At 31.6% G+C, this 20764-nt stretch overlaps 1 protein-coding gene across 3 annotated transcripts in view; it reads left to right on the forward strand.

The window, feature by feature from the left end:
- The window catches only part of LOC117177438 (protein prickle-like), a 495169-nt gene that overhangs the window by 473126 nt on the left and 1279 nt on the right, over positions 1-20764 (forward strand). For all 3 annotated transcript variants that reach the window (XM_033368120.1, XM_033368123.1, XM_033368121.1), the window contains 5 exons: positions 6936-7260; positions 11309-11845; positions 15278-15594; positions 16114-16428; positions 16567-16955. In XM_033368120.1, the coding sequence (XP_033224011.1) occupies positions 6936-7260; positions 11309-11845; positions 15278-15594; positions 16114-16428; positions 16567-16955 (1883 nt within the window). The remainder of the gene's footprint in view (positions 1-6935; positions 7261-11308; positions 11846-15277; positions 15595-16113; positions 16429-16566; positions 16956-20764) is intronic.

Genomic DNA, 20764 nt, shown 5'->3' on the forward strand with positions numbered 1-20764 from the left:
GGCGCATACTTTGAATAAAATATTTGTTATCATTCTCTTGAAATAAATGTGTTTTTTTCTTGAAAAAATACCGGTTTCATATGTATACACCTGGTAGTTTATGCAAATTTTGAAGTATATGTGTTTCACAATGAATATTATTTTTCCCTTATCTTAATAACTAACCTACCTAATCATTTATAAGGTTCTTCTTTGATTGTTGTCTTTATTCTGTATTAAATCCTCTTAAAAATAAAATTGTGTTTTGAAAATAGTGCCAGCTCATGCCGATCAAAACTCATAAAAGTTTAACTAGTTCCGGTACAGCGGCGCCATTCAGATTTGGGGTATTCCGTGTCTCAACTCTCCCTTGAGGATCTCTACATGCACCCACTGTGCTGTTAGTTAAAGAGATCTGGACCTACCAAGAAAAGGATAAGAGTAAAGTTAACTCGGTTAGAATGCGATTCTTACGGTGTATATGCGGTAAAACGCTAATGGGCAAAGTCAGTAATGAGAGAATTTTTAAAGCATGTGTAGAGGAATGACTGGCAAGAGTGAACAAAATTCGTTGAAAGAATGAAAGGAGAATGATTGACGGAAAAGGTATATTTAGGTAAAGCGAATGGTAGCGCACCCAGATGCAGGACAAGGAAAGAATGGTGGGAATATGTGAATGAGACTCTAGGACGATACAAAAAAAAGCCATTATAGAAACACAAAATCGTGCATGAAAATATGTATGAAGGCAAAGGAAGCTAATGTTGTATGTCAAGACAGGAAAATGCCGAGAAAAATAGTTTATAAGAATTTTATGATGATTTTTCTATGTGACCTGTGACACATTACGACTTTGTGAAGCTGTTTGCCTAGGGTGATTACTAGAAAGATAGATCATCGACACGAGAATTCTAGATTTATATAAAAATTTTAAACCTTTTACTACACTTCCCTCTTTGACTTTCGTCATATGATTAACTTAATCCCCGGCACTATAACGAGGCTAAAAGCAAATGAGTTACGCTTACCCCAAAATGGATTTGGCTTTATGCTGTAATAAATAATAAAATTTTATAATTGTAATTGTTTTGGTTTATAATTAAAGAGGATTTGTTGAAACCTGTAACCGTTCAGTCACGAGGCACTAGTTTTGAGTTATATATTCTAGAAACTTTTAATAAATGTTCGACGCTTTCCAAGGTCGTGAGGGTTCGAAGGGCTCAGAGATCGAAAAAAATCCCCGACTCATGATTGAGGTTATTAATTCTTGAGTTTACGTATGACTTCTAGGCCCCCTTAATGAGTCCGGTTTGCGTCTGAGTATCTTATTCTTCTCCTGGAGGTTCACCCCTTGATTTCATTGAGGCATCCTCGGGCATTATAATTTAATTTTATGTTACTGTATCTCCGGCTTGAAGGCTTCTACCTGATCTCTCTTCATTCCATTCGAACCTCTTCTTAACACGTCCTTTGTGTACAGACGGTGTCCAGAGCAATCTGTGGCGTATTCGAACTGACCTTAACTTTAAGGCAGGTAGCTCGAAATAATAGCCATTGCCTCTGCAGAAGGTATCCCCCTTCATTTTTTTAATGGACGATGAAAACCATCAGTTTTTTTTTCAAAGAGGATCTTCTGGATCTTTACCTTTCATTTTTCATTCCAGCTTTATCACTTAATGTCGTTTTAATACGCACTAGGCAGGTTTCATAAATTTCGTGGGATTTATTTTTCAGAGATTTGTGACTTAGGTCTTTATCAAAGATCTTTTGAAATTTGAAGAAAGTATTTTTTTTAGCCTTCCAATTTGTAAAGATTTTCAAAATATGTGACGAAAGATTAACATTTCAAGTGCTTCAAATTTTGTATCTGGCCTTATGTAAATGGAAAAGTAACCATGGGAACAGACTCGAACTCTCAATAGATCACAGTCACATGAAATAGAAAAAAGAATTTCAAAATAACTTGCAGAAGGCAATTTTTGACAATTTTTTGATTTTTTTCTTCGACAAATTAAGCATTAAATTCCAAAGAGATTTACCCGGCCTGATTAAAGAAATTATATATATTTTTGGGTGTACTTCCGAAAAGTGGATATGCCCGATTTTCTTCGCACTTTGTATACTTATTTATTTTGATGCGCTGATTACGAATATGATAGTGAAAATTGATGCAAATTTGATTTTCATGGTGAAATCATCAAAAAACCATAAAAATCATGGTTTTTTAAAGTTTATCTCAGCTAATATGCAAAATTCAAAAAAATATTTCAAATAAAAGTTGTAGATCTCATCGAAATACACATTTTGTATTGTAAGTATTTTTTTATAGGAATGATTGTTTCCGAGAAACTCGGAAAAATGAAAGTGAAAGAAGTCTATAACCCCATGAGGCGTTGGAAAAAGGGGCGTGTACTTCCGAAAACGGGATTTGCCCGATTTTCCTCGCACTTCGTTTACTATGTAGTTCAACGTGCTGATTACGGATACGATAGTGAAAATTGGCGCAAATTTGATTTTCATGGTGAAATTATTTTTAAAAAACCATAAAAATCATGGTTTTTTAAGTTTTTCTCAGCTAATATGAAACATTGAAAAAATGCTTAAAATAAAAATTGTAGATCTCATCAAAATACACATTTTTTGTTATAAGCATTTTTTTATGGGAATGATAGTTTCCCAGAAAATCAATGGTAAATCCAGTAGTTCCGGCTTATTGCCTACTCACGCTCTTCACCGCGAGAAGGTTGGATTATTTGGAAGAGAATATTTTTTTTAGATTTGATTATCCCTGCCCCTTTTTTAACGCCCCGTGGGGGCGGGAAGGCACCCCTGTGACTAGTCATAGAAATATTGTAAGATCACACCCCTGCCCCTTTTCCAACGCCCCGTGGGGGACGGGAAAGCACCCCTGTGACTGGTCATAGAAATAATGTAAGATCACATCCCTGCTCCTTTTTCAACGCTCCGTGGGGGTGGGAAGGCACCCCTGTGACTGTCACAGAAATAATGTAAGATCACACCCTTTTCCAACTTTTATTTGAAACATTTTTTTTTAATTTTGCATATTAGCTGAGATAAACTCAAAAAACCATGATTTTCTTGGTTTTTTATGATTTCGCCATGAAAATCAAATTTGCGCCAATTTTCGCTATCATATTCGTAATAAGCGCATCAAAATACATAGTTATATGCAGTTTAAAGGAAATCGGGCATATCCGCTTTTCAGAAGGTCATCCATATTTTTAAATTTTTATGTAAATGCAATTAATGAGAAAATTCGATATTTTTTTACATTCCTTTCGTATAAAATTTATATTTGCTAAAATTTTGAAAAAAAAAGAAAGTATGAAAAATGTTCGAAAATTTTTTATAGAATAAAAACAAAAATTCTAAAGATTCCTGAGGAATTTTCAAATAATGTTTTATTTCAAAAAATAAATTTTTATAGAAAATTGAGCAAAATTTCAAAACTAAATTTAAGTTTTTGAAAATTCCGAACAAAAGTTTAGAAGCCTTTAAAGAATTTTGAGGTGCTTCAAAATAATAAAAACATTTTATCGAGATTTCTGTTGAAATGTAAACTACATTTTATTTTTAAATTAATTTAAATAGAATATTTCAAAATTTTTCAACAAATAATCCTGAAGATTTTATGACGATTTCGTTAAGTTATGCAGAATTTATAAAGATTTAAAAAGATTTCAAACAAATAATGGATCTTTGAAGATTTTGAAAAAAAATTTAAAACCTTTTAAGAATTTTCATATGTTTCAAGAGAATTGAAAAAATTCTTAAGATTCATAGGGGAATGATATATTATTTTGAAAAATACATTTTAGGAGAACATTGAAAGCAATTTCAGAGCATGTTAAATAATTTTATAAAATTTCGAAAAGAAAATGGAGATTTGAGAGTAAAAATTTTCAATTTTATAAAATATCTAAATTTTATAACAAATTCGTGTAAGTTTAAGAGATGTTTAGAAGTTTTAAAAAGACTCAAAAATAATTTCAAACTTGTAAAGGTTTCCAAAAAACTCAACAAAAATGGAGATTTTGGAAGGTTTCGAACAAAAAATGTAGGTTGTTTTCAATTTCTTTGGCATAAGCGATTGTTTATTGCTTAATTATTATTGAAGAGTTATTAAAAAAACCGCATGATAAAAAAATGCATTTCAATACTGAATGATATTTACAATAACTATGTTCTAAATACATGTAATTATAACTAAATTGTAATAATAAAAGATTAAAAATAGTTTTTCTTTCAATGACTCATCAGTTATTAATCATTAATTATTTGTTAATAATAAAGACGTTACAAATTATATCTAAGAATTATTTAGCATTTATAATACCAAAAATAATGACCGAAGATATGTGGATAAAAAATAACAACTATCATCCCAGGCGGAAAAAGTATACACAGTCGGAAATATTATATAATTTATCATATATATATATATATTATTATTATTATTATTACACCATTAAACAATTTCCCTTTCGGGGTATACGTGACTCACTCGGTGGGGAAAAGAGTAGGTAATGTGGGGAAGGGATAGAGAATTTTCAGATTGATCCAGAATTCTCGTGTTATTTATGTAAATAACACGTTCGTTCCGCAACACTGCTCCGACCCAGGTTGCTGATCAATCTCTCTAGCAATCACACGCACACACATTTGTTTTTATTGTTTTTAACCACGGTAAAACATACTTCTATACACGTGTCCTCCTCACTATTTGGCCAGGGGAAATGAAAACTTCATAAAATACGTTTATAGTTTCTTGTGGTCTTAGAAGGGTGAGAAAATAGAGAATTGAAGTGTGGATTTAGATGGATGTATTGGTTTGATTCATTCACGCAGATGAAGTATTGATTTCATTAAATCCGATGCAAGCGCGTGCGTGCTTTCCGACGACCAATGCCTTTGACTTACGAGTAGTGCACCGAGCCTAATTGGAATTCAAAGGTACTCGGTTTACGAATAATTACCCGGTTGAAATTACCCTGCGATCCAGGTGGCACTGCCAGGTTTCCTTTGCGCAGAAAGAACTCGTTCATCTTTCACTCGCTTTTTCCTTTTTACATAGTTAGCTCCTTATAATTCTTTTGTCGTGCCGAGAAAGCCGATCTTGTTATTAGTATCGGTGCCTTATCGTATTTGTCGATTTGAACCCTGATAGACTTCTTTCAATGTAATTTCCCAGTAAAAGTTTATTTTATGGCGCTTTAAATCTATATAAAAATTTCTAGAAAAAGGCCAGATTATTATGTCAGACATGCTTTTTAGTATAATTGAATGTCGTACTTAGAAAGAATTTTTCACATTTTAAAGAATTGAATTGAAAAAATATCTATCTGGAAATACATACATGACCGACGAATTGTATCTGGCCCCTAACCGGGCGACCTAATAAATTTTAGCCTTCTCATTACCCCACCGTCGAAATTCTTTTCATAATTTATTTTAAATTTAGCATGTTCGCACCAAAAAAATTTTATTTCCTGAACCCGTGGAGATTTTTCAATATTTAATTGCTGAAATGAAAGGTAAAATCCTTAGTATCACTTTTGTAAAATATGAAATTAATCAATTATTTTTCCTAGCTCGTTCCAAGAGTTGAAGTCGAAGTGCAAAATTCCTTAAAAATCGAAAACTTATTGTTGTCTTTGTCACGTGATAATTCAAAACCCTGAACGATAAATAACTTCAACTAGGGCTCATTTAACGCAGAATTTAATTAGTTTTTCAATAGTTTGAAAAAATATTTGTATCTGTATTCTGGGCGGCCCTATCACATTTCAAAGTCAAGCCAAATTTTTATTAGGTTATCTGCTTAGTTGTCCGATACTGTCCGTATGTATAGTGTCAACTTTTTTATTTATTTATTACTATCCAATATACATGCTTCATAGTCAAAAGTGTTCATTTTTTCTATCTACTTAATTTCAAACATCACTCAAATATCCTAGTTTAAAGAGTTTTTAAATTTTTTTAAAATATTTTCAGACTACTGAGTATTACACCACTAATCGTTTGACCTATTAAATTTTAGCCTTGACTTTGAAAAGCGATAGCGCCTTCCAAAATATAGATAAATATAATTCAAAAAAATCGTTGCTCAGCTTATTAAATTCTGCATTAGATGAGGTTCAGATGAAATAATGCGGCCATGCTTGTATTAAATTATCACATGAGAATAACATACATGAAATTCCGATTTTTAAGGAATTTTGTAATTCCACTTCATCTCTTGGTAGGAGTCAGAGAAAGAAATTTATTATTTTTATATTTTGCAGCAGTGATATTTAGAATTTTATATTTCTTTTTGAACATTGAGAAATCTTCGTGGGTTCATGGAATAATAATTTTGAAATGCGAGCATCCTGGATTAAGAATTTTAACGTTTCAATTCAACATCTAGAAGGTAAAATTATTTCAACTAGGGTTCATTTAATGTAGAATTTTATAATGTTTCCAATGGTTAAAAATATTTTTATCTATTTTATGGACGGCGCTACAACCTTTCAAAGTCAAGCCTATTTTTTATTAGATCGCCCGGTTAGTGATCCGACACTATATATTTTGAAATAACATTAATTACAATTTAGAAAATTGTTCAATTCTTAAGTTTAATTTTAAAGATGTCTTATTTTTAAACTTTTTAGTTGTACTATCTAGAAAGGTAAAAGACCATTAATTATTTATTGAATTCTATTACTCTGCACGCATTCAATTTTGAACCATTTCAATAATGAACGCTTCAAAGATGAAATTCTATAACTCTAAACATTACACATTTTTATTGAGATTAATTTAATTGCTATTAATAAATTATTTATTGATAACTTATATTACTATTCAATTTCAAACAAACAGTGATGCACAAAACTGACAATGAGACTTATTGAGCGAACAATTACTAGGCAGTATTTTTTTGTTTTTTGCAGAAAGGTGTGCAAAAGCTGCAGGTGCCCAAGAGAGGATCACCATCAGTCATCATCGGCGGAAGTTGGGGGCACTTCGAGCTTGGGCCTGGTCCCAGGTTCACGAATGGCGATGGCAATGGCCTTCCAGAGCAGCGGTACAGTCGCGACCGTTGGCTCTCACCGGGAACCCTTCGAAAGTCCTGTTCAACCTCCCCCAGTTGCACCAGCTCTCCAAGATCCTCTGGTCCAGCATCATCATCATCAGAGGCACTCTCAGAGCGATGACGACAGCGGTTGTGCTCTCGAGGAGTATACCTGGGTACCTCCGGGCCTCAGGCCCGATCAGGTGAGCGATCATTTATTTATTTCAATCCTTACGTCCTTACGAGAATTACAGTGATTACACCGAACGCCCCAGAGAATATCGCTTCAAGGATGACGCGCTCTGTCAAATAACCATTTTTTAAACCCTCGCCTCGTCTTGCTACCTGCCCTTTCATATTTTCAATTAATTTTCCTACCTGAGATATCAATTTCAATACTTTATCTTCCATAATATATTCCAATAACTACACAGTAGAAAATAGATCAATCTTCTTTAAAGGGTGTATTAAGGTTCGAAAGGTTTTTTAAAAAAGTTTTTCTATATTAAATAAAAAAGATACAGTAAACTGTAAGTTTGAATCAGTCAAAAGTGACTGGTTTGTAGTCAATTTTTACTGATTTAAATAATGCGGATTCGACGAGTGTCATTCTAACTCATTGATTGTATGAGTTATTTAAAATGATCCAATCTATAATTTTCACTATTAAAATCAGTTGTCTGATCAGTAACTTTTACTAATCAATTTATAATTGTAAAACTTTCAACTAAATAACGAAATGTTCAAGCTAAGATTAAAATTTTCAAACATGAAAGATACATTTTTAACAATGAAGTTGAATCATCAATCAAAACAGAACAATTTTCATTTAATAAGAATAATTTCCAATAAAACGACGAATTTTTAAGAAAACAGCACGAACGTCCAACTAAAAAAGTATAATTTTCAATCAACCATAGAATAATTAAACACCCAAAGAAAATAAACTTTATTGTATGTAGTTAGCTTTAAACCAAATAGTTGATATTTCTACCAAAAAATTTACCTTAAAACAAAAAAACAGTTAACTTTAACTTAATAAGACGACTTTTATATAATGTGGTTGAATCCTAAACCAAACAGTTCATTTTAAACTAAAAAGTTGCATTTCAAACCAAAAAAGATTATGTTTCTGCCAAAAGAGATAAATTTTTTAACCAATAAAAGGAAATTTTAACAGAATATTTGAATTTTTAACCAATAAAGATTTTTTGGCCAAGAAAAAAAAGTCAGCCAAACTGTTAAATCAAAATTGGATATACTGAGAATTTTTCAAATTCCGATGCTGGTATTTAATAAAATTATCACTTTATGACAATTTTAATTTTTTATATTCACGAATTCTCTAGTTTGTATATATTATAATTCGTCAATTTTCTATCGGGAATTTTCCAATTCGGAAATTTTACAGTATCGGAAATTTTATTTTTCGGAAATTATATTATGAGGGAAATTCATGATTCATTAATTTTCCAATTCGACAATTATACAGTGGCAGAGTGAGTGGGATTTTTTAGCTGTTCACCATCGATTCCAAATCAATTTTTTTTGCATCCCAAGACGCTACTTTTCGCGTTGTATCCATTTCTAATCCCCGAATTTTGTTGTGTTGACCTATCCTATTATACAAAATTATTCAAAGTGAAAATACGTTGATGCCTTTCATACATCTATAATTTATTAGATTGAAAAAAGTAGAAAAAAGTTTCCCCATTCGTGTGAAGTTGAACGTATAAAATGAGCAGCGAACGAAGAATTTCACACGAAGAAGTACCAACGGCCAAAGAGGATACTTAAGGCAGGTGTATCGGATCCCCTTGCACCTGTATTTTATTTTCCTTCGCTTCGAATCCGAAGGAAACACTCTAGGAACTGAAATATTATATCAGTAGATTCGCAGAAACTGCAACTTTCAGAGAAACAGTTTTTCTAGCGGTCTCGATTTTGATTGGTTTTACAGCTAATCCTATAAACTCTTCTGAAGGATTTTTAGGATTTAAGTGAGATTTTAACTTTCCTGCATTTGAAATTGAAAAGAAATTGCTAACCTAATTTTCAGTTAAAACTTTTTCAAACTTTGATCCCCTCTTTTACCTAAACCCCCCTTTTCCCCTTAAATTTTGAAAATCGTCTAAAACACTTTAAACTGAGAATCTTGATCTAAGTTCCCCCCTTTTTCCCATTTTTTTGAGGTGGTAATTCATTTTCAGAATTATAAATAGAAATTCTGGACATCAGAAAATAAATCTTCTTGTATTAATGTATACACTAAATTAAATTAAATTAAATTGAAAGCTTTTCAAGTTGAATTTCAAACCAAAGAGATGAAGCTTCAACTAAGAACATTAATTTTCTACCAAAAAAGATGAATATGACACCAAAGACATGAATTTTTATCTGAAATTATAAATCTTGAACGAAAAAAAAATTTTCACAAATTAGTTCAACTTTTAACCAAGTCGTAACATTTTCAAGCAAAAAAAAATTCTCAACGAAAATGTAATCTTGATATTTTAACCAAAAATATTGTTTTAAATAAAAAACAGTTTTATCCATCATAAAAAGACGAATTTCACTCAAATAGCTTATAGTAGAATTTTCAACTCTAAAATATAAATTTAAAAAAAAAATTATTTTCAAAAAAATATTTGAAATTTCTACCCAAATAGTTGAACTTTTTTTTAAATGACGACTTTTCTACAAAATATTTCCATTTTTAACAGCAGAAGTCAATTTATATCTAAAATGATGAATCTTTGAAAAAAAAATTTCTAACTAAGTACTTCAACTTTTAACCAAGCAGTTGAATTTTGAGCCATAAAAGATTAATTGTTGACGAAAATTGTAAAAGATCATATTTTTACCGAAAAATATTATTTGAATTAATAAACAGTTTTACTCATCCAAAAAGAGGTTTATTCAATCAAATAGTTAATGTTTGAAACCATACGGATTTCCAAGTTAAAAGTAGGAATTATCTACCTACATATGGTTGCATTTTCAACCCTAAAATATGAGTCGTAAAAAAAACTTTCAGCCATAGTTGAATTTTCTACCAAAATAATTGAATTTTTAACACAAAAAGACGAATTTTCAACAAAAGATTTACGTTTTCAACCAAAGAGATTAATTTTCATCTGAAATTACGATACTTTAACAAAATAATTTTTAAGAAAGTAATTTAACTGTTAACTAAGTATTAGAATTCTCAACCATATAAGATAAAATCGTAATGAAAAATGTAATAGTTGATATTTCAACCTAAAAATATTGTTATTTTTGATGAAAAAAGTTGTAATGATCTAATAAAGTCGATTATTTTCATCCAAATAATAAAATTTTAAATACAAAACGACGAATTTTCTACAACATTGTTACATTTTCGAAAATGATAAAAGTTGATATTTCAACAAAAAAAGATTTTAATTTTAAATAAAAAATAGTTGAATCCATATAAAAAAACGAATCTTCAAGAAGACGCTTGATTTTTTAAACTAAACAGATTTATCAGTCAAGAAAGGAAAAAATTAAAACGAAATTGTCGAACTTTCGACGAAAAAGGCGAATTTTCCATAAAAAAGTTCTATTTTAATTCCGAAAATATACATTTTCAGCAAACACGTTAATTTTAAACCAAACTGTAGCATTTAATACGAAAATAGTTGAATTTTAATTAACAAAAGAACCATTTTTTTACGAAAATTGTTGAATTTTTTACCGAAAAGGATGAGTTTTTCACCAAATTCTTGGTTTTGAACAAACTAATAAAACTTTCAACCAAATAATGAAATTATCAACCAAGTAATAAAATTGAAATTCGTGTTTAATCGTTTCGTAAAAAGAAATCACATTCGTCAACAAACAGGGGAACGGGGTGGGCTAAAAAATATACAAAAATTGGTAGCGTGTCTTATGGACGGCTCCTTACTGACTTTTCAACTTACTACTCTGAAACAACTTTCCATCCCTTTCCATAATTCCCACCATAAAAAATTAAATTCTTCAAAATATCGAAAGCAATATACCTAACTGTAACATAACTGTACCCACTCTATCCAGACCTCAAGCATGATCAATCGCTCTTAAGTGTGTTAGAATTCAGATTCAGATTCAGATTAGCAAACTTCCCAGCCGCGAACATAAAATCTCAAATCCAATCCCCAACAGTTTCTCGAACTCGGATCGCGAACGGAACATGGTGCAACTGTTGCCTGAACAGGAGACTTTACGAGTATCTGTTTGCCCCTCTAGGTTCATCTCTACTTTTCTGGACTCCCAGAGGACAAGATCCCGTATGTGGGAAGTGCTGGAGAACGGGAAAGAGTGAGGCAGTTGCTTCAGCAGCTACCACCTCACGACAACGAGGCTAGATATTGCAGTGGTTTGAGTGAAGAAGAAAAAAGAGAATTGAGGGTCTTTGCCGGTCAGAGGAAACGTGAGGCGCTGGGCCGGGGTCAGGCCAGCCAGGTGGAGCGGGCTCATGGAAGCGGATGTCGGGAATGCGGCAGAGCCATCGCTTCCGGGGAAATTGCTGTTGCTGCAAGTAGAGCAGGACCTGCAGCCCTTTGGCATCCGGCGTGCTTTGTCTGCTGTGTCTGCAGACAACTTCTCGTTGATCTCATTTATTTCTGGAGGGATGGAAGACTTTACTGTGGACGCCATCATGCAGAAACGCTTAAACCTAGATGTTGTGCCTGTGATGAAATTATCCTCGCTGATGAGTGCACTGAAGCTGAGGGAAGAGCATGGCATATGAGGCATTTTGCTTGTCTGGAGTGCGACCGACAGGTGAGTGAATTATTTGTATTACTTTTTTTACGAGGTCTTACATCCTCCTCTGATGAAAGAAGTATAGAAAATTGTAGAATTTGGTACTCTTTATCCAGGGAAAACATGAAATTGAATCAAATTCTATACTTTTAGGGAAAAGTCAATCAAAATCTATCAAAAAGTAGAGTTTGCATAAAATTCGATAAACACAGTTGATCGAAATCGTATCTGATTTAATCAAACGAATTTAAGTAATCCAAATCTAGCAGAACATTTGATAGACCTTTTTATCAAATTCAATTTTTCAAGAAATCCTATACTCTTTTATCATAAGCGTCTCCTGGAAACTTTATCAAATCTTCGGCACCAATCTTTTATCAGATTCTATGTTCCATATCAAATCCTATTGTCCAAAATTTCAGGAATTTTTATCAAATTCTGATAATCGAGAAATAGTATATTTTTACATCAATAGTTTCTCATTAAAAGCTATCAAATCTTATTGGCATAAGGCTTGTACCAAATCCTATGTTCTAGAATCTTCCAAGTTTTTATCTAACTCTATACGCTGAGAAATCTTATAATTTTGTATCAATAGCATCTCATTGAAATTCTATCAAATATCATACACTTCAGACTTTTATCAAATCCTACATATCAGAATCTCGGAAATCGATATGAAATTGATAGCAAATTGTAGCCGTCGATAAATATTATTCTTTCCTATTAAATTTTTCGCATTCCATAAGATTTGATGGAATTTACATTACAATATTTTGATACAAAAGTCTAAGATTTTGCAACGAGTTGAATTCGGTAGAAATTTTCTAGGTACTGGAAAATAGGATTTGATAAATTTTGTGTATGCTTAAGATGTTATCACAGTAAACCCCAGGAATAAATTTTATCTTTCAAAAAGATAAAAACGTTGCATCACGTTTATCTAACAAAAGATAAAATTTATCTAAAAAAAAGATCAAGTTTATCTGACGTAAATGTTTTTTTAACATAGGTTATATGTCAGACGGCTGCGTCAATTTTTACAGAAAAAATGTCCTTCATAAATTTCAAAATCCTCGCGGTATTCAATTTTAAATATTCTTACTTTATTTCACTAATTTTAAATCCAAAAATCACTGACCTACACTTACTGAATACACAGTCTTCACTTTGGTTAGTTTATACCAAATAGTGTTTGTTGACAATTTTTTAAGTCTACATCAGAGTCGATAGAAAACTGAAGATTTATTCAAAAAAAAGAAAGGGACTGAAGTTGGCTGAGGGTTCTTACTTAGACATCTTCAGTCTCTTACTTTTGTCTGACATATAACCTATGTCAAAAAAATATTTACGTCAGTTGAACTTTATCTTTTTTTTCAGATAAATTTTATCTTTCGTTAGATAAATGTGATGCAACGTTTTTATATTTGTAATGTCAAGGATGGGGGCTTGGATGGTGATTAAACGAGCAAATTAGAAGCTACCCATTAAAATAGTACGAGTATTTATTAAAAGAATAAATTAAAAGGGACATACTACACAGTAGTGCTTGCTTCCACGGTCGGCAAAGCTCTGCTCTCTGTGCTCGCCGATAACTTGACATTGAAATCGTACTCTCTCTCTCTCTTCATCTAGCTTTTGGCAAATTTATATATCGCTCGCAATCGTTCGTAATAATGGTTCCTTATCCAATTGGAAAGGACCTCGTCATTCATGACACGCACACAAACACACACACATATTCAGTACTACACTCATACACTCAATTCCTTTACATATTTTTGAAAGATAAAATTTATTCCTGAGGTTTACTGTGATAAGAGTTTCAATGAGAAAATGTTGATAGAAAAGTATAAGATATGTCAATCGATGTCGAGAAGTAACGTAGCCTAAAATTTATTCAAAACATAGGAAATAGGGTGATTTTCACGAACATACAGGAATAAATTCTTTCAAACAAAATTAATGTAAACAATATATCGAATTAAATATAAAACACTTAAAATTTCTAAAATTTCATTTCGAAACATATCAATTTTCCAGCAAATTGTTGAATTTTTAAGGCAAAATGACAAATTATCTATGTGACGGTTAAATTTTCAACTTGAAGACATAATTTTTTAATAAAAAATTAAAATTTTTTACCAATTTGTTAAATGTTCGACAAAATAGTTTCAATTTTTTAAAACGTTAATTTGGAATGGAGTAGTTTAATTTATTACCAAGTTTTTTATTTATTAAGCCAAAAGGAGGAACTTTCTACAAAAGGTTTGAATTTTCAAGCCAAAAATATGAATTTGAAATTAAAAGTGATGAATCTTCAACCACAAAAAATTAATTAAAAAAAAAGTAGTTAACTCTAAAGTGAGTAGTTTATTTTTCAACCAAAACAGATGAATTTGAAATTAAACAGATAATAATAGTTGATATTTCAACATACAAAAAAAATTACTTGTAATAGAAAACAATGAACTTCATTTAAAAAAGACGAAGTTTTTAAAGATAATAGTTTAATCCTGAACCAAAGCAGATAAATTTATAACCAAACAGTTCCATTTTTAACCAAAACGTATTAATTTTTCAACTAGCACGATTAATTTTCCACAAAGAGAGTTGAATTTTCAACAAAATACATTAATTTTCAACTAGAAAAGATCAATTTTAAATGTAGAAATATCCATTTTTAAACCAAAAATGAAATAGCTACATTTTTAGTTTAAAAAATGAATTCTCATAAAAACAGTCAAATTTTCAATTAGGGAGTGGAATTTTCAACTAAAATTATGAATCTTGAAAACAAAAATTTTCAAGAATAGAGTTCAACATTCAATCAAGTAGCTGCATTTTTACAAAAAATTATGACTTTTTTTACAAAATCGTTGCATTTAAAAAAAAGAATAAAGTTTCAAACAACTACTAGGATTTTAAACCAAAGGAGATGATTTTAAACCAAAAATATAATAGTATACTTTTCAATAAAAAGTAGTTGAACTTTCTAATTGGGTTCTACATTAATTCAGTTCGCATGCGGTAAGTAAAAAAAAAAACGGGAAAAAGGAGGAAGAAATAAGAATTTTGAAAACAGGGGTTAAAATTTATAATGAGGAAACATACTAAATGTTGTTTAAGTTCGTAAAGCTACTATCACTGATCCCCATTCCACCTCCTTTTAATTGGTAACGTAGTTTATGGTCGGCCCCTCATTGGGGTCAACATAAAGTCGTTAACGGAAGAAAGAAATAAAATTTGGATTTCGAACCATCTTCTTTTTCCTAATTAGCCATCCATAAACGACGTATCCTATTTGGGAGTGGGGGATACAATTTGCAGGAAATTGTATTACCTAATTTATGGTTAGCCCTAATAAAATCTGACTGACGTTTATCTTGAAAAATTTCGAATGAAAGGTAGAGTTTCATGTAATAAAATACATTATAATTTGCCTTTCAGCTCGGGGGTCAACGATACGTGATGAGGGAGGGCAGACCCTACTGCCTCCACTGTTTCGACGCCTCATTTGCAGAATATTGTGACAGCTGTGGGGAGCCAATCGGAGTCGATCAGGGACAAATGTCACACGAGGGTCAACATTGGCACGCGACAGAGGTTTGCTTTTGCTGCGCCACCTGTCGAACATCCCTCTTAGGAAGACCCTTTTTGCCCCGAAGAGGAGCCATTTACTGCAGCATAGCCTGCAGCAAAGGGGAGCCGCCAACAACACCCAGCGATTCTTCCGCTGGACCACCTCCACCTCCTGCCTATCCAAGGTCAGCTACTTACTTATGGAATTCTTCATCGACCCCTTGCCCTCTTATTCCTCCTTCAATCATATATCTCCCATCAATAATCTTCCTTCTGAGTTCTGACAGATGAGATCTTGATAATATCTTGTGGCCACAGTCAAAAGTCTGTAATGGCATGCTACATTTACTTCGGAGTATCTTTGATCCTCCATTGTGAATCTTAAACATCGATCCTCACATCAAAGATACCCAGATATCAAGCTGTAATCTATCAATTCCCCTGGAAGTTATTTCCAGGTGATTGTAGGGATCGAATCTTGATTCCTTAGCCATCTTCAGACATGCTCAGAGGTAATCTCACGTTGTGTGCAACCCGAGACTGTGATGACTAAATCTTTCCGTAGAGGATTGACAAGGGTACTACAATAATTAAAAGCAAATCTGTTGTTGAAAGTCTTCTGTTTGTTTGATCTTTGAACTTCCTTGATGATTTATACCCTGCTCAACAATTGAACTGATTTTCGTCTTTATTTTTGTTCTCAGAACACCTAGAAGACAACCACCCCCTCCAAGTGAAGGATCCTCCAGTCCACCACCTCCTCCAGTGTCGAGGCACACTCTCAGTTCACCAAGGAATTCACCTCGAATGACCAGAAAGCAGCATCGTCAGCCGGTCTCTGTTTCTCTCGTCACCACTCCAACTCAAGGAACAACTACCGTTGACTTTCCGGGTGAAGGACTTCCTGGGACTGGATCCAGGTCGGGAGGGCTCGACAGGGTACTTCTTGAGAGAAATCTCGAAAGGCTACTTCAGGAACGAGGATCCCATACTGAAGAAACGGACAACGACTTGGGAAGGTTGTTGACTTTTCTCTGCACTTACGCAGAAAGAGAAAGCTATCAGATTTCGAATTTAAATTAGTTTGTTTTGGGTTCTGTTTCTGTTTGACACCCTTTTGGTATCTTGGTATTTTGACTCAATGTAATTGTTTGCAGGTTGATGCAAGCGAGGGATAGAGAGCCACTACGATGTGTGCCAAGTTGTCCTCCTTCTCATGCTTCAAGTATGCCAGAACTTCCACAACCAGTGTCATCTTTAGCTGCTTCGACTATAGCGGAATCACTTTGTGCTGTTGCCACAGCGTCTTCTTCGACCTCACCAACAACACCACCTACGAATATTATGGCAAATGTTACTCTTAGTCCAGACCCTTCGACACCAACCTTAAGGAGGGTGCGGTTTCAAGGTGACGATCAAGCTGGATGTTCGACTTCTCCACCATCAGCGGATGAACGAACACATCCTTGTTCGCCTTCAACCTCGAAAAATAATGTTCCTAGGTCGAGAAGTTTGCAGCCTGAAGAAGTCGCTGGAACTTCATGGGGTAAGATTAAAAAATTTCAATATTGTGAAGCTTTAAACTTTAAGGATTGAGAAAACGTTAACAATTATATGCGTTCTGATTGAAAACTTTGAAAATTAATGAATTTAAAATGTAAGCGTTAAGAATTACTCAAAGTAGGCAGGGTTTTGTTACATACCAAAACGTTAATTAAGTCTTTCAAACCTCCTCTCCCTCACTTCCTCCTCACCTACCTTCCCGAGATAACATTCCGCTCCTCCTACTTCCCTTCCCTCCTTCATCCTCATTTTTAATTTTTTTTCCTACTTTCCCCCACTTGCACTCACTTCTTATATTTAGCGTCCCGAACTACACATTCTAATCCTGACACTCGCGCTGCGCGCTAGATTTTCGACAGACATTTGTAAACAAGTTTTGTTCAGTCTTTTTTTTTAACTTTCGTCTTTTTTCCACAAATTTTTCATTTATTATTTTTTATTTTCAATGTTATTTTTCACGAATAAAACAAAAATTACGCGTCCTATCACGAAGTGATTCTGAACGAAATTGTAGATCTTTTTTGGGAAAACAATTTTTATTAATTCTCCTTGTTTCGTATCCTACATAGTTTGACAACAAAATGAAATTTTTGATTTTTCATTATTTGTTGTGCAATCAAAATTTGAATTTTCGATTTTCCAAGAAAATCCAAAAATTTTTTATGACAGTCTTGCAGGGATTTTAAAAAGCACTGTTTTTCTTCTCTTGGCTTTTTTTCATATCGTGCGTTTTTGGCTTAAAATTTTTAATTTCGGTTGATTTAACAAATTTTGAAAATTCTATAACTCTGAGAATTTTCTTTTTATCGAAAAAAGTCATTAGGATAAATTGTTTATCCATTTCAATACTATAAATATCCGTACATAGATTTTTCAAATTCAGAAAAAAGTGAACTCAAAAATTATAAAAATGTGCTCACTTTTTGAATTTTTATCAAAAATGGCTGGTTAACGAACTCGTCCTATCTTTTAGGACTTTAAAAAAGTGTGCCAAAGATGGATTTGATCCGTACATTTTTTCGAGATTTATCGTGTTTACGGACGGACGGCCGGATGGACAGACAGACAGACGCCATCGTAAAAACCTGATTTTCGAATTCGGGGGGTCTCGAAACGTGGAGATCCGTTGAAAAACTGTGGTGTCAAATTTGGGGCAACTCTAATACTTTCTCAATCATAAATGATGAGAATGTAAAAAACATATTATTACCAATACCGTTAGACGGGGTAAGGGACCGAATTTAAATGACTTAACAGCTCAAGAGGGGAGGGGGTCGTGACAATTAGTTACCATTTCCTACGGAAGAGGGTTTGGAGTCCTTCACTCATGCGCGTAACTTTTGCAAATTAGCAAAAACTTTTCCTAAAGATTTTCGTTTTAGTTATCAATTTTATTATGTGGTTGAATATATAAGAATTTTTTTAAAGAGACATCCTTTTTGTTTGAAAATTCAACTGGTTTGTTAAAAATTAGTTTTTTGGGTTAAAATGCAGCTCTATTCGTAAAACATTAACATTTTGTTTAAATTTCATATTTAGTTACTGACAAGTGAACTGAAATTTTCTTGGGTGAAAAGTATTTCCTAGAAAATTTACTTTTTGTATAAAATTCCTATTTTTGTGTTGAAAAATTAGTTGAAATCTTTTTGGATGAAACTTCAAATCTTTTTTTTTTAATTGTCTTTTTAATTTTAAAATTCACCTTTTTTATTAGAAACTACATCTTTCTTGGATGAAAATGCAACTATTTGGTAAAAAATTCTGGTGTTTTGTTGAAGAGTTACCTATTTCGTAGAAAATATACTTTTTATTTATATTTTAATATTTTGGCATTGAAAAGAAAACTTGAAATCTTTTCTGGATATAAATTGAAGTTTTTTCTTTTGAAAATTTGTTTTTTCTTTCATTAAAAAGCCATCTGTCTCAAGAGAAATTTTATCTACTTGAGATAAAAATGCAACTGTTTGGTTCAAAATTACACTAATTTGTTAAAAATTCATACTTTTCGTTGAAAGTTCTACTTTATTGTTGAAAATTTAACTATTTCGTAGAAGACTTACTTTTTATAATAGATTTAATGCTTTCACGATGATTCATTTTAATAAAAATAAATATTTCGGATTCGAATCGTATACAAAACTAGGAATTTTGCCGACGTTTCGGGAACATTGTAGTTCACCCTGTTAGCCCTGAAGAAGTGAACTGCAATGTTCACGAAACGTCGACAAAATTCCTAGGTTTGTACACGATTAGGACCCGAAATATCTCTTTTTGTGAATTTACTTTTCGTTTAAAATTTATATTTTGGTGTTTTGGATAAAAGTTCAATTTAAAAAAAAGGCTTCGCTTTTTATTAAAAATTCATCTGTTTTATTACAAAGTTCATCTTGCTTGGACAAAAATGATTGAAAATTCAACTTTTTCCGTAGAAACTTATTTTTTGCTAAAAAAAATTCATATTTTGATCTTTAAAAGTCAGCTGGAATCTTTTTTGGATAAAAATTCAATTATTTGTTTGAAACTTTTTTTTGTTAAATAAAAATTCATTTGTTTTAGGAGAAATTTCATCTTTTTTTGATAAAACTGCAACTATAATAGTGTTATTATTGCAACTATAATATATAATATATAAGTGTTAGAGAATTCAACGATTTTGTTTAAAAGTCATCCTTTTTTATTAAAAATTCGTCTTTTTGGATTAAAAATTCCATTTTTTTCATGTAAACTCATTTTAGTTTAAAAATGCATATTTTGATCGTAAAAGGTGAATTGAAATCTCTTTGAACAGAAAATTCAACTATTTTTTTTAATATATCTTTTTGATTTAAAAATTCATCTATTTTAGTAAGAATATCATTTTTTTTATGAAAAACCCACTTTTGGGTTACAAATTATTCTTCTTTGCTTGAGTACTCAACCATTTTATTTGAAAGATTTGGTTAAATCACTTTGTTAAGAAATAATTTTTTTGTTTGAAGATTTAAATTTTTATTCGAAAATTGATCTCTTTGTTTGAAATTTAAACTACTTTTTTAAAAATTATCTTTTTTAATTGATAATTTACCTACTTTAGTAAAAGTTAAACTACATTCTTAAAAATTTATTTTTGTGATTGAAGGCTTATGAATTTGATTGACAATTTTCCTGTTTAATCGAAATCCTTTTTGTTTAAAATAAATTTTTTTAACTGAAAATATAACTTTTCCTTTTTTAAGATTCATTTTTTTACTTAAAAATTCTCCTTCTTAAGTAAGGAAAAATAATTTTCTTGGTTTGAAATTTGATGTTTGTTCGGTAAAAATGCATCAGTATCAATGAAAATTATTTTTTTGCTGAAGTCATATATTCATCTTTTTGTTTTTTGAAATATACTCTATGACACTATTTTGTTTAGAATTTATCCTTTGAGGTTGAAAACTCAAATGTTATGTTCAAAATTTAATTATTTTGTTGAAAATTTAAGTATTTTCTTAAAAAGTCACGTTTTATAGTCGAAAAGCCATTTTTTGTTTAAAATAAATATTTAAATTTGAAAATTGTAAATTTATATATGAAATACTGTTTTATTCCTTTTATAAAAGATTTTATCTTAAAAATATTACAAGATTAAAATGCTGATATTTGAATATGAATGATCAAGGAAAATGAAAAATTATAATCCAGGATAAATCAGGACATTTTTCTGAAAACTAAAAATGATTATAGACGCGAAAACAGGATACTTAAACGATTAGTTAAAGAAAGTAAAGATACAATTAGAGCAGAAGAAGAGATAAAAATACAAAACGACTT

Source organism: Belonocnema kinseyi, chromosome 7 (genome assembly GCF_010883055.1).
Source record: "Belonocnema kinseyi isolate 2016_QV_RU_SX_M_011 chromosome 7, B_treatae_v1, whole genome shotgun sequence".
NCBI lineage: Eukaryota > Metazoa > Arthropoda > Insecta > Hymenoptera > Cynipidae > Belonocnema > Belonocnema kinseyi.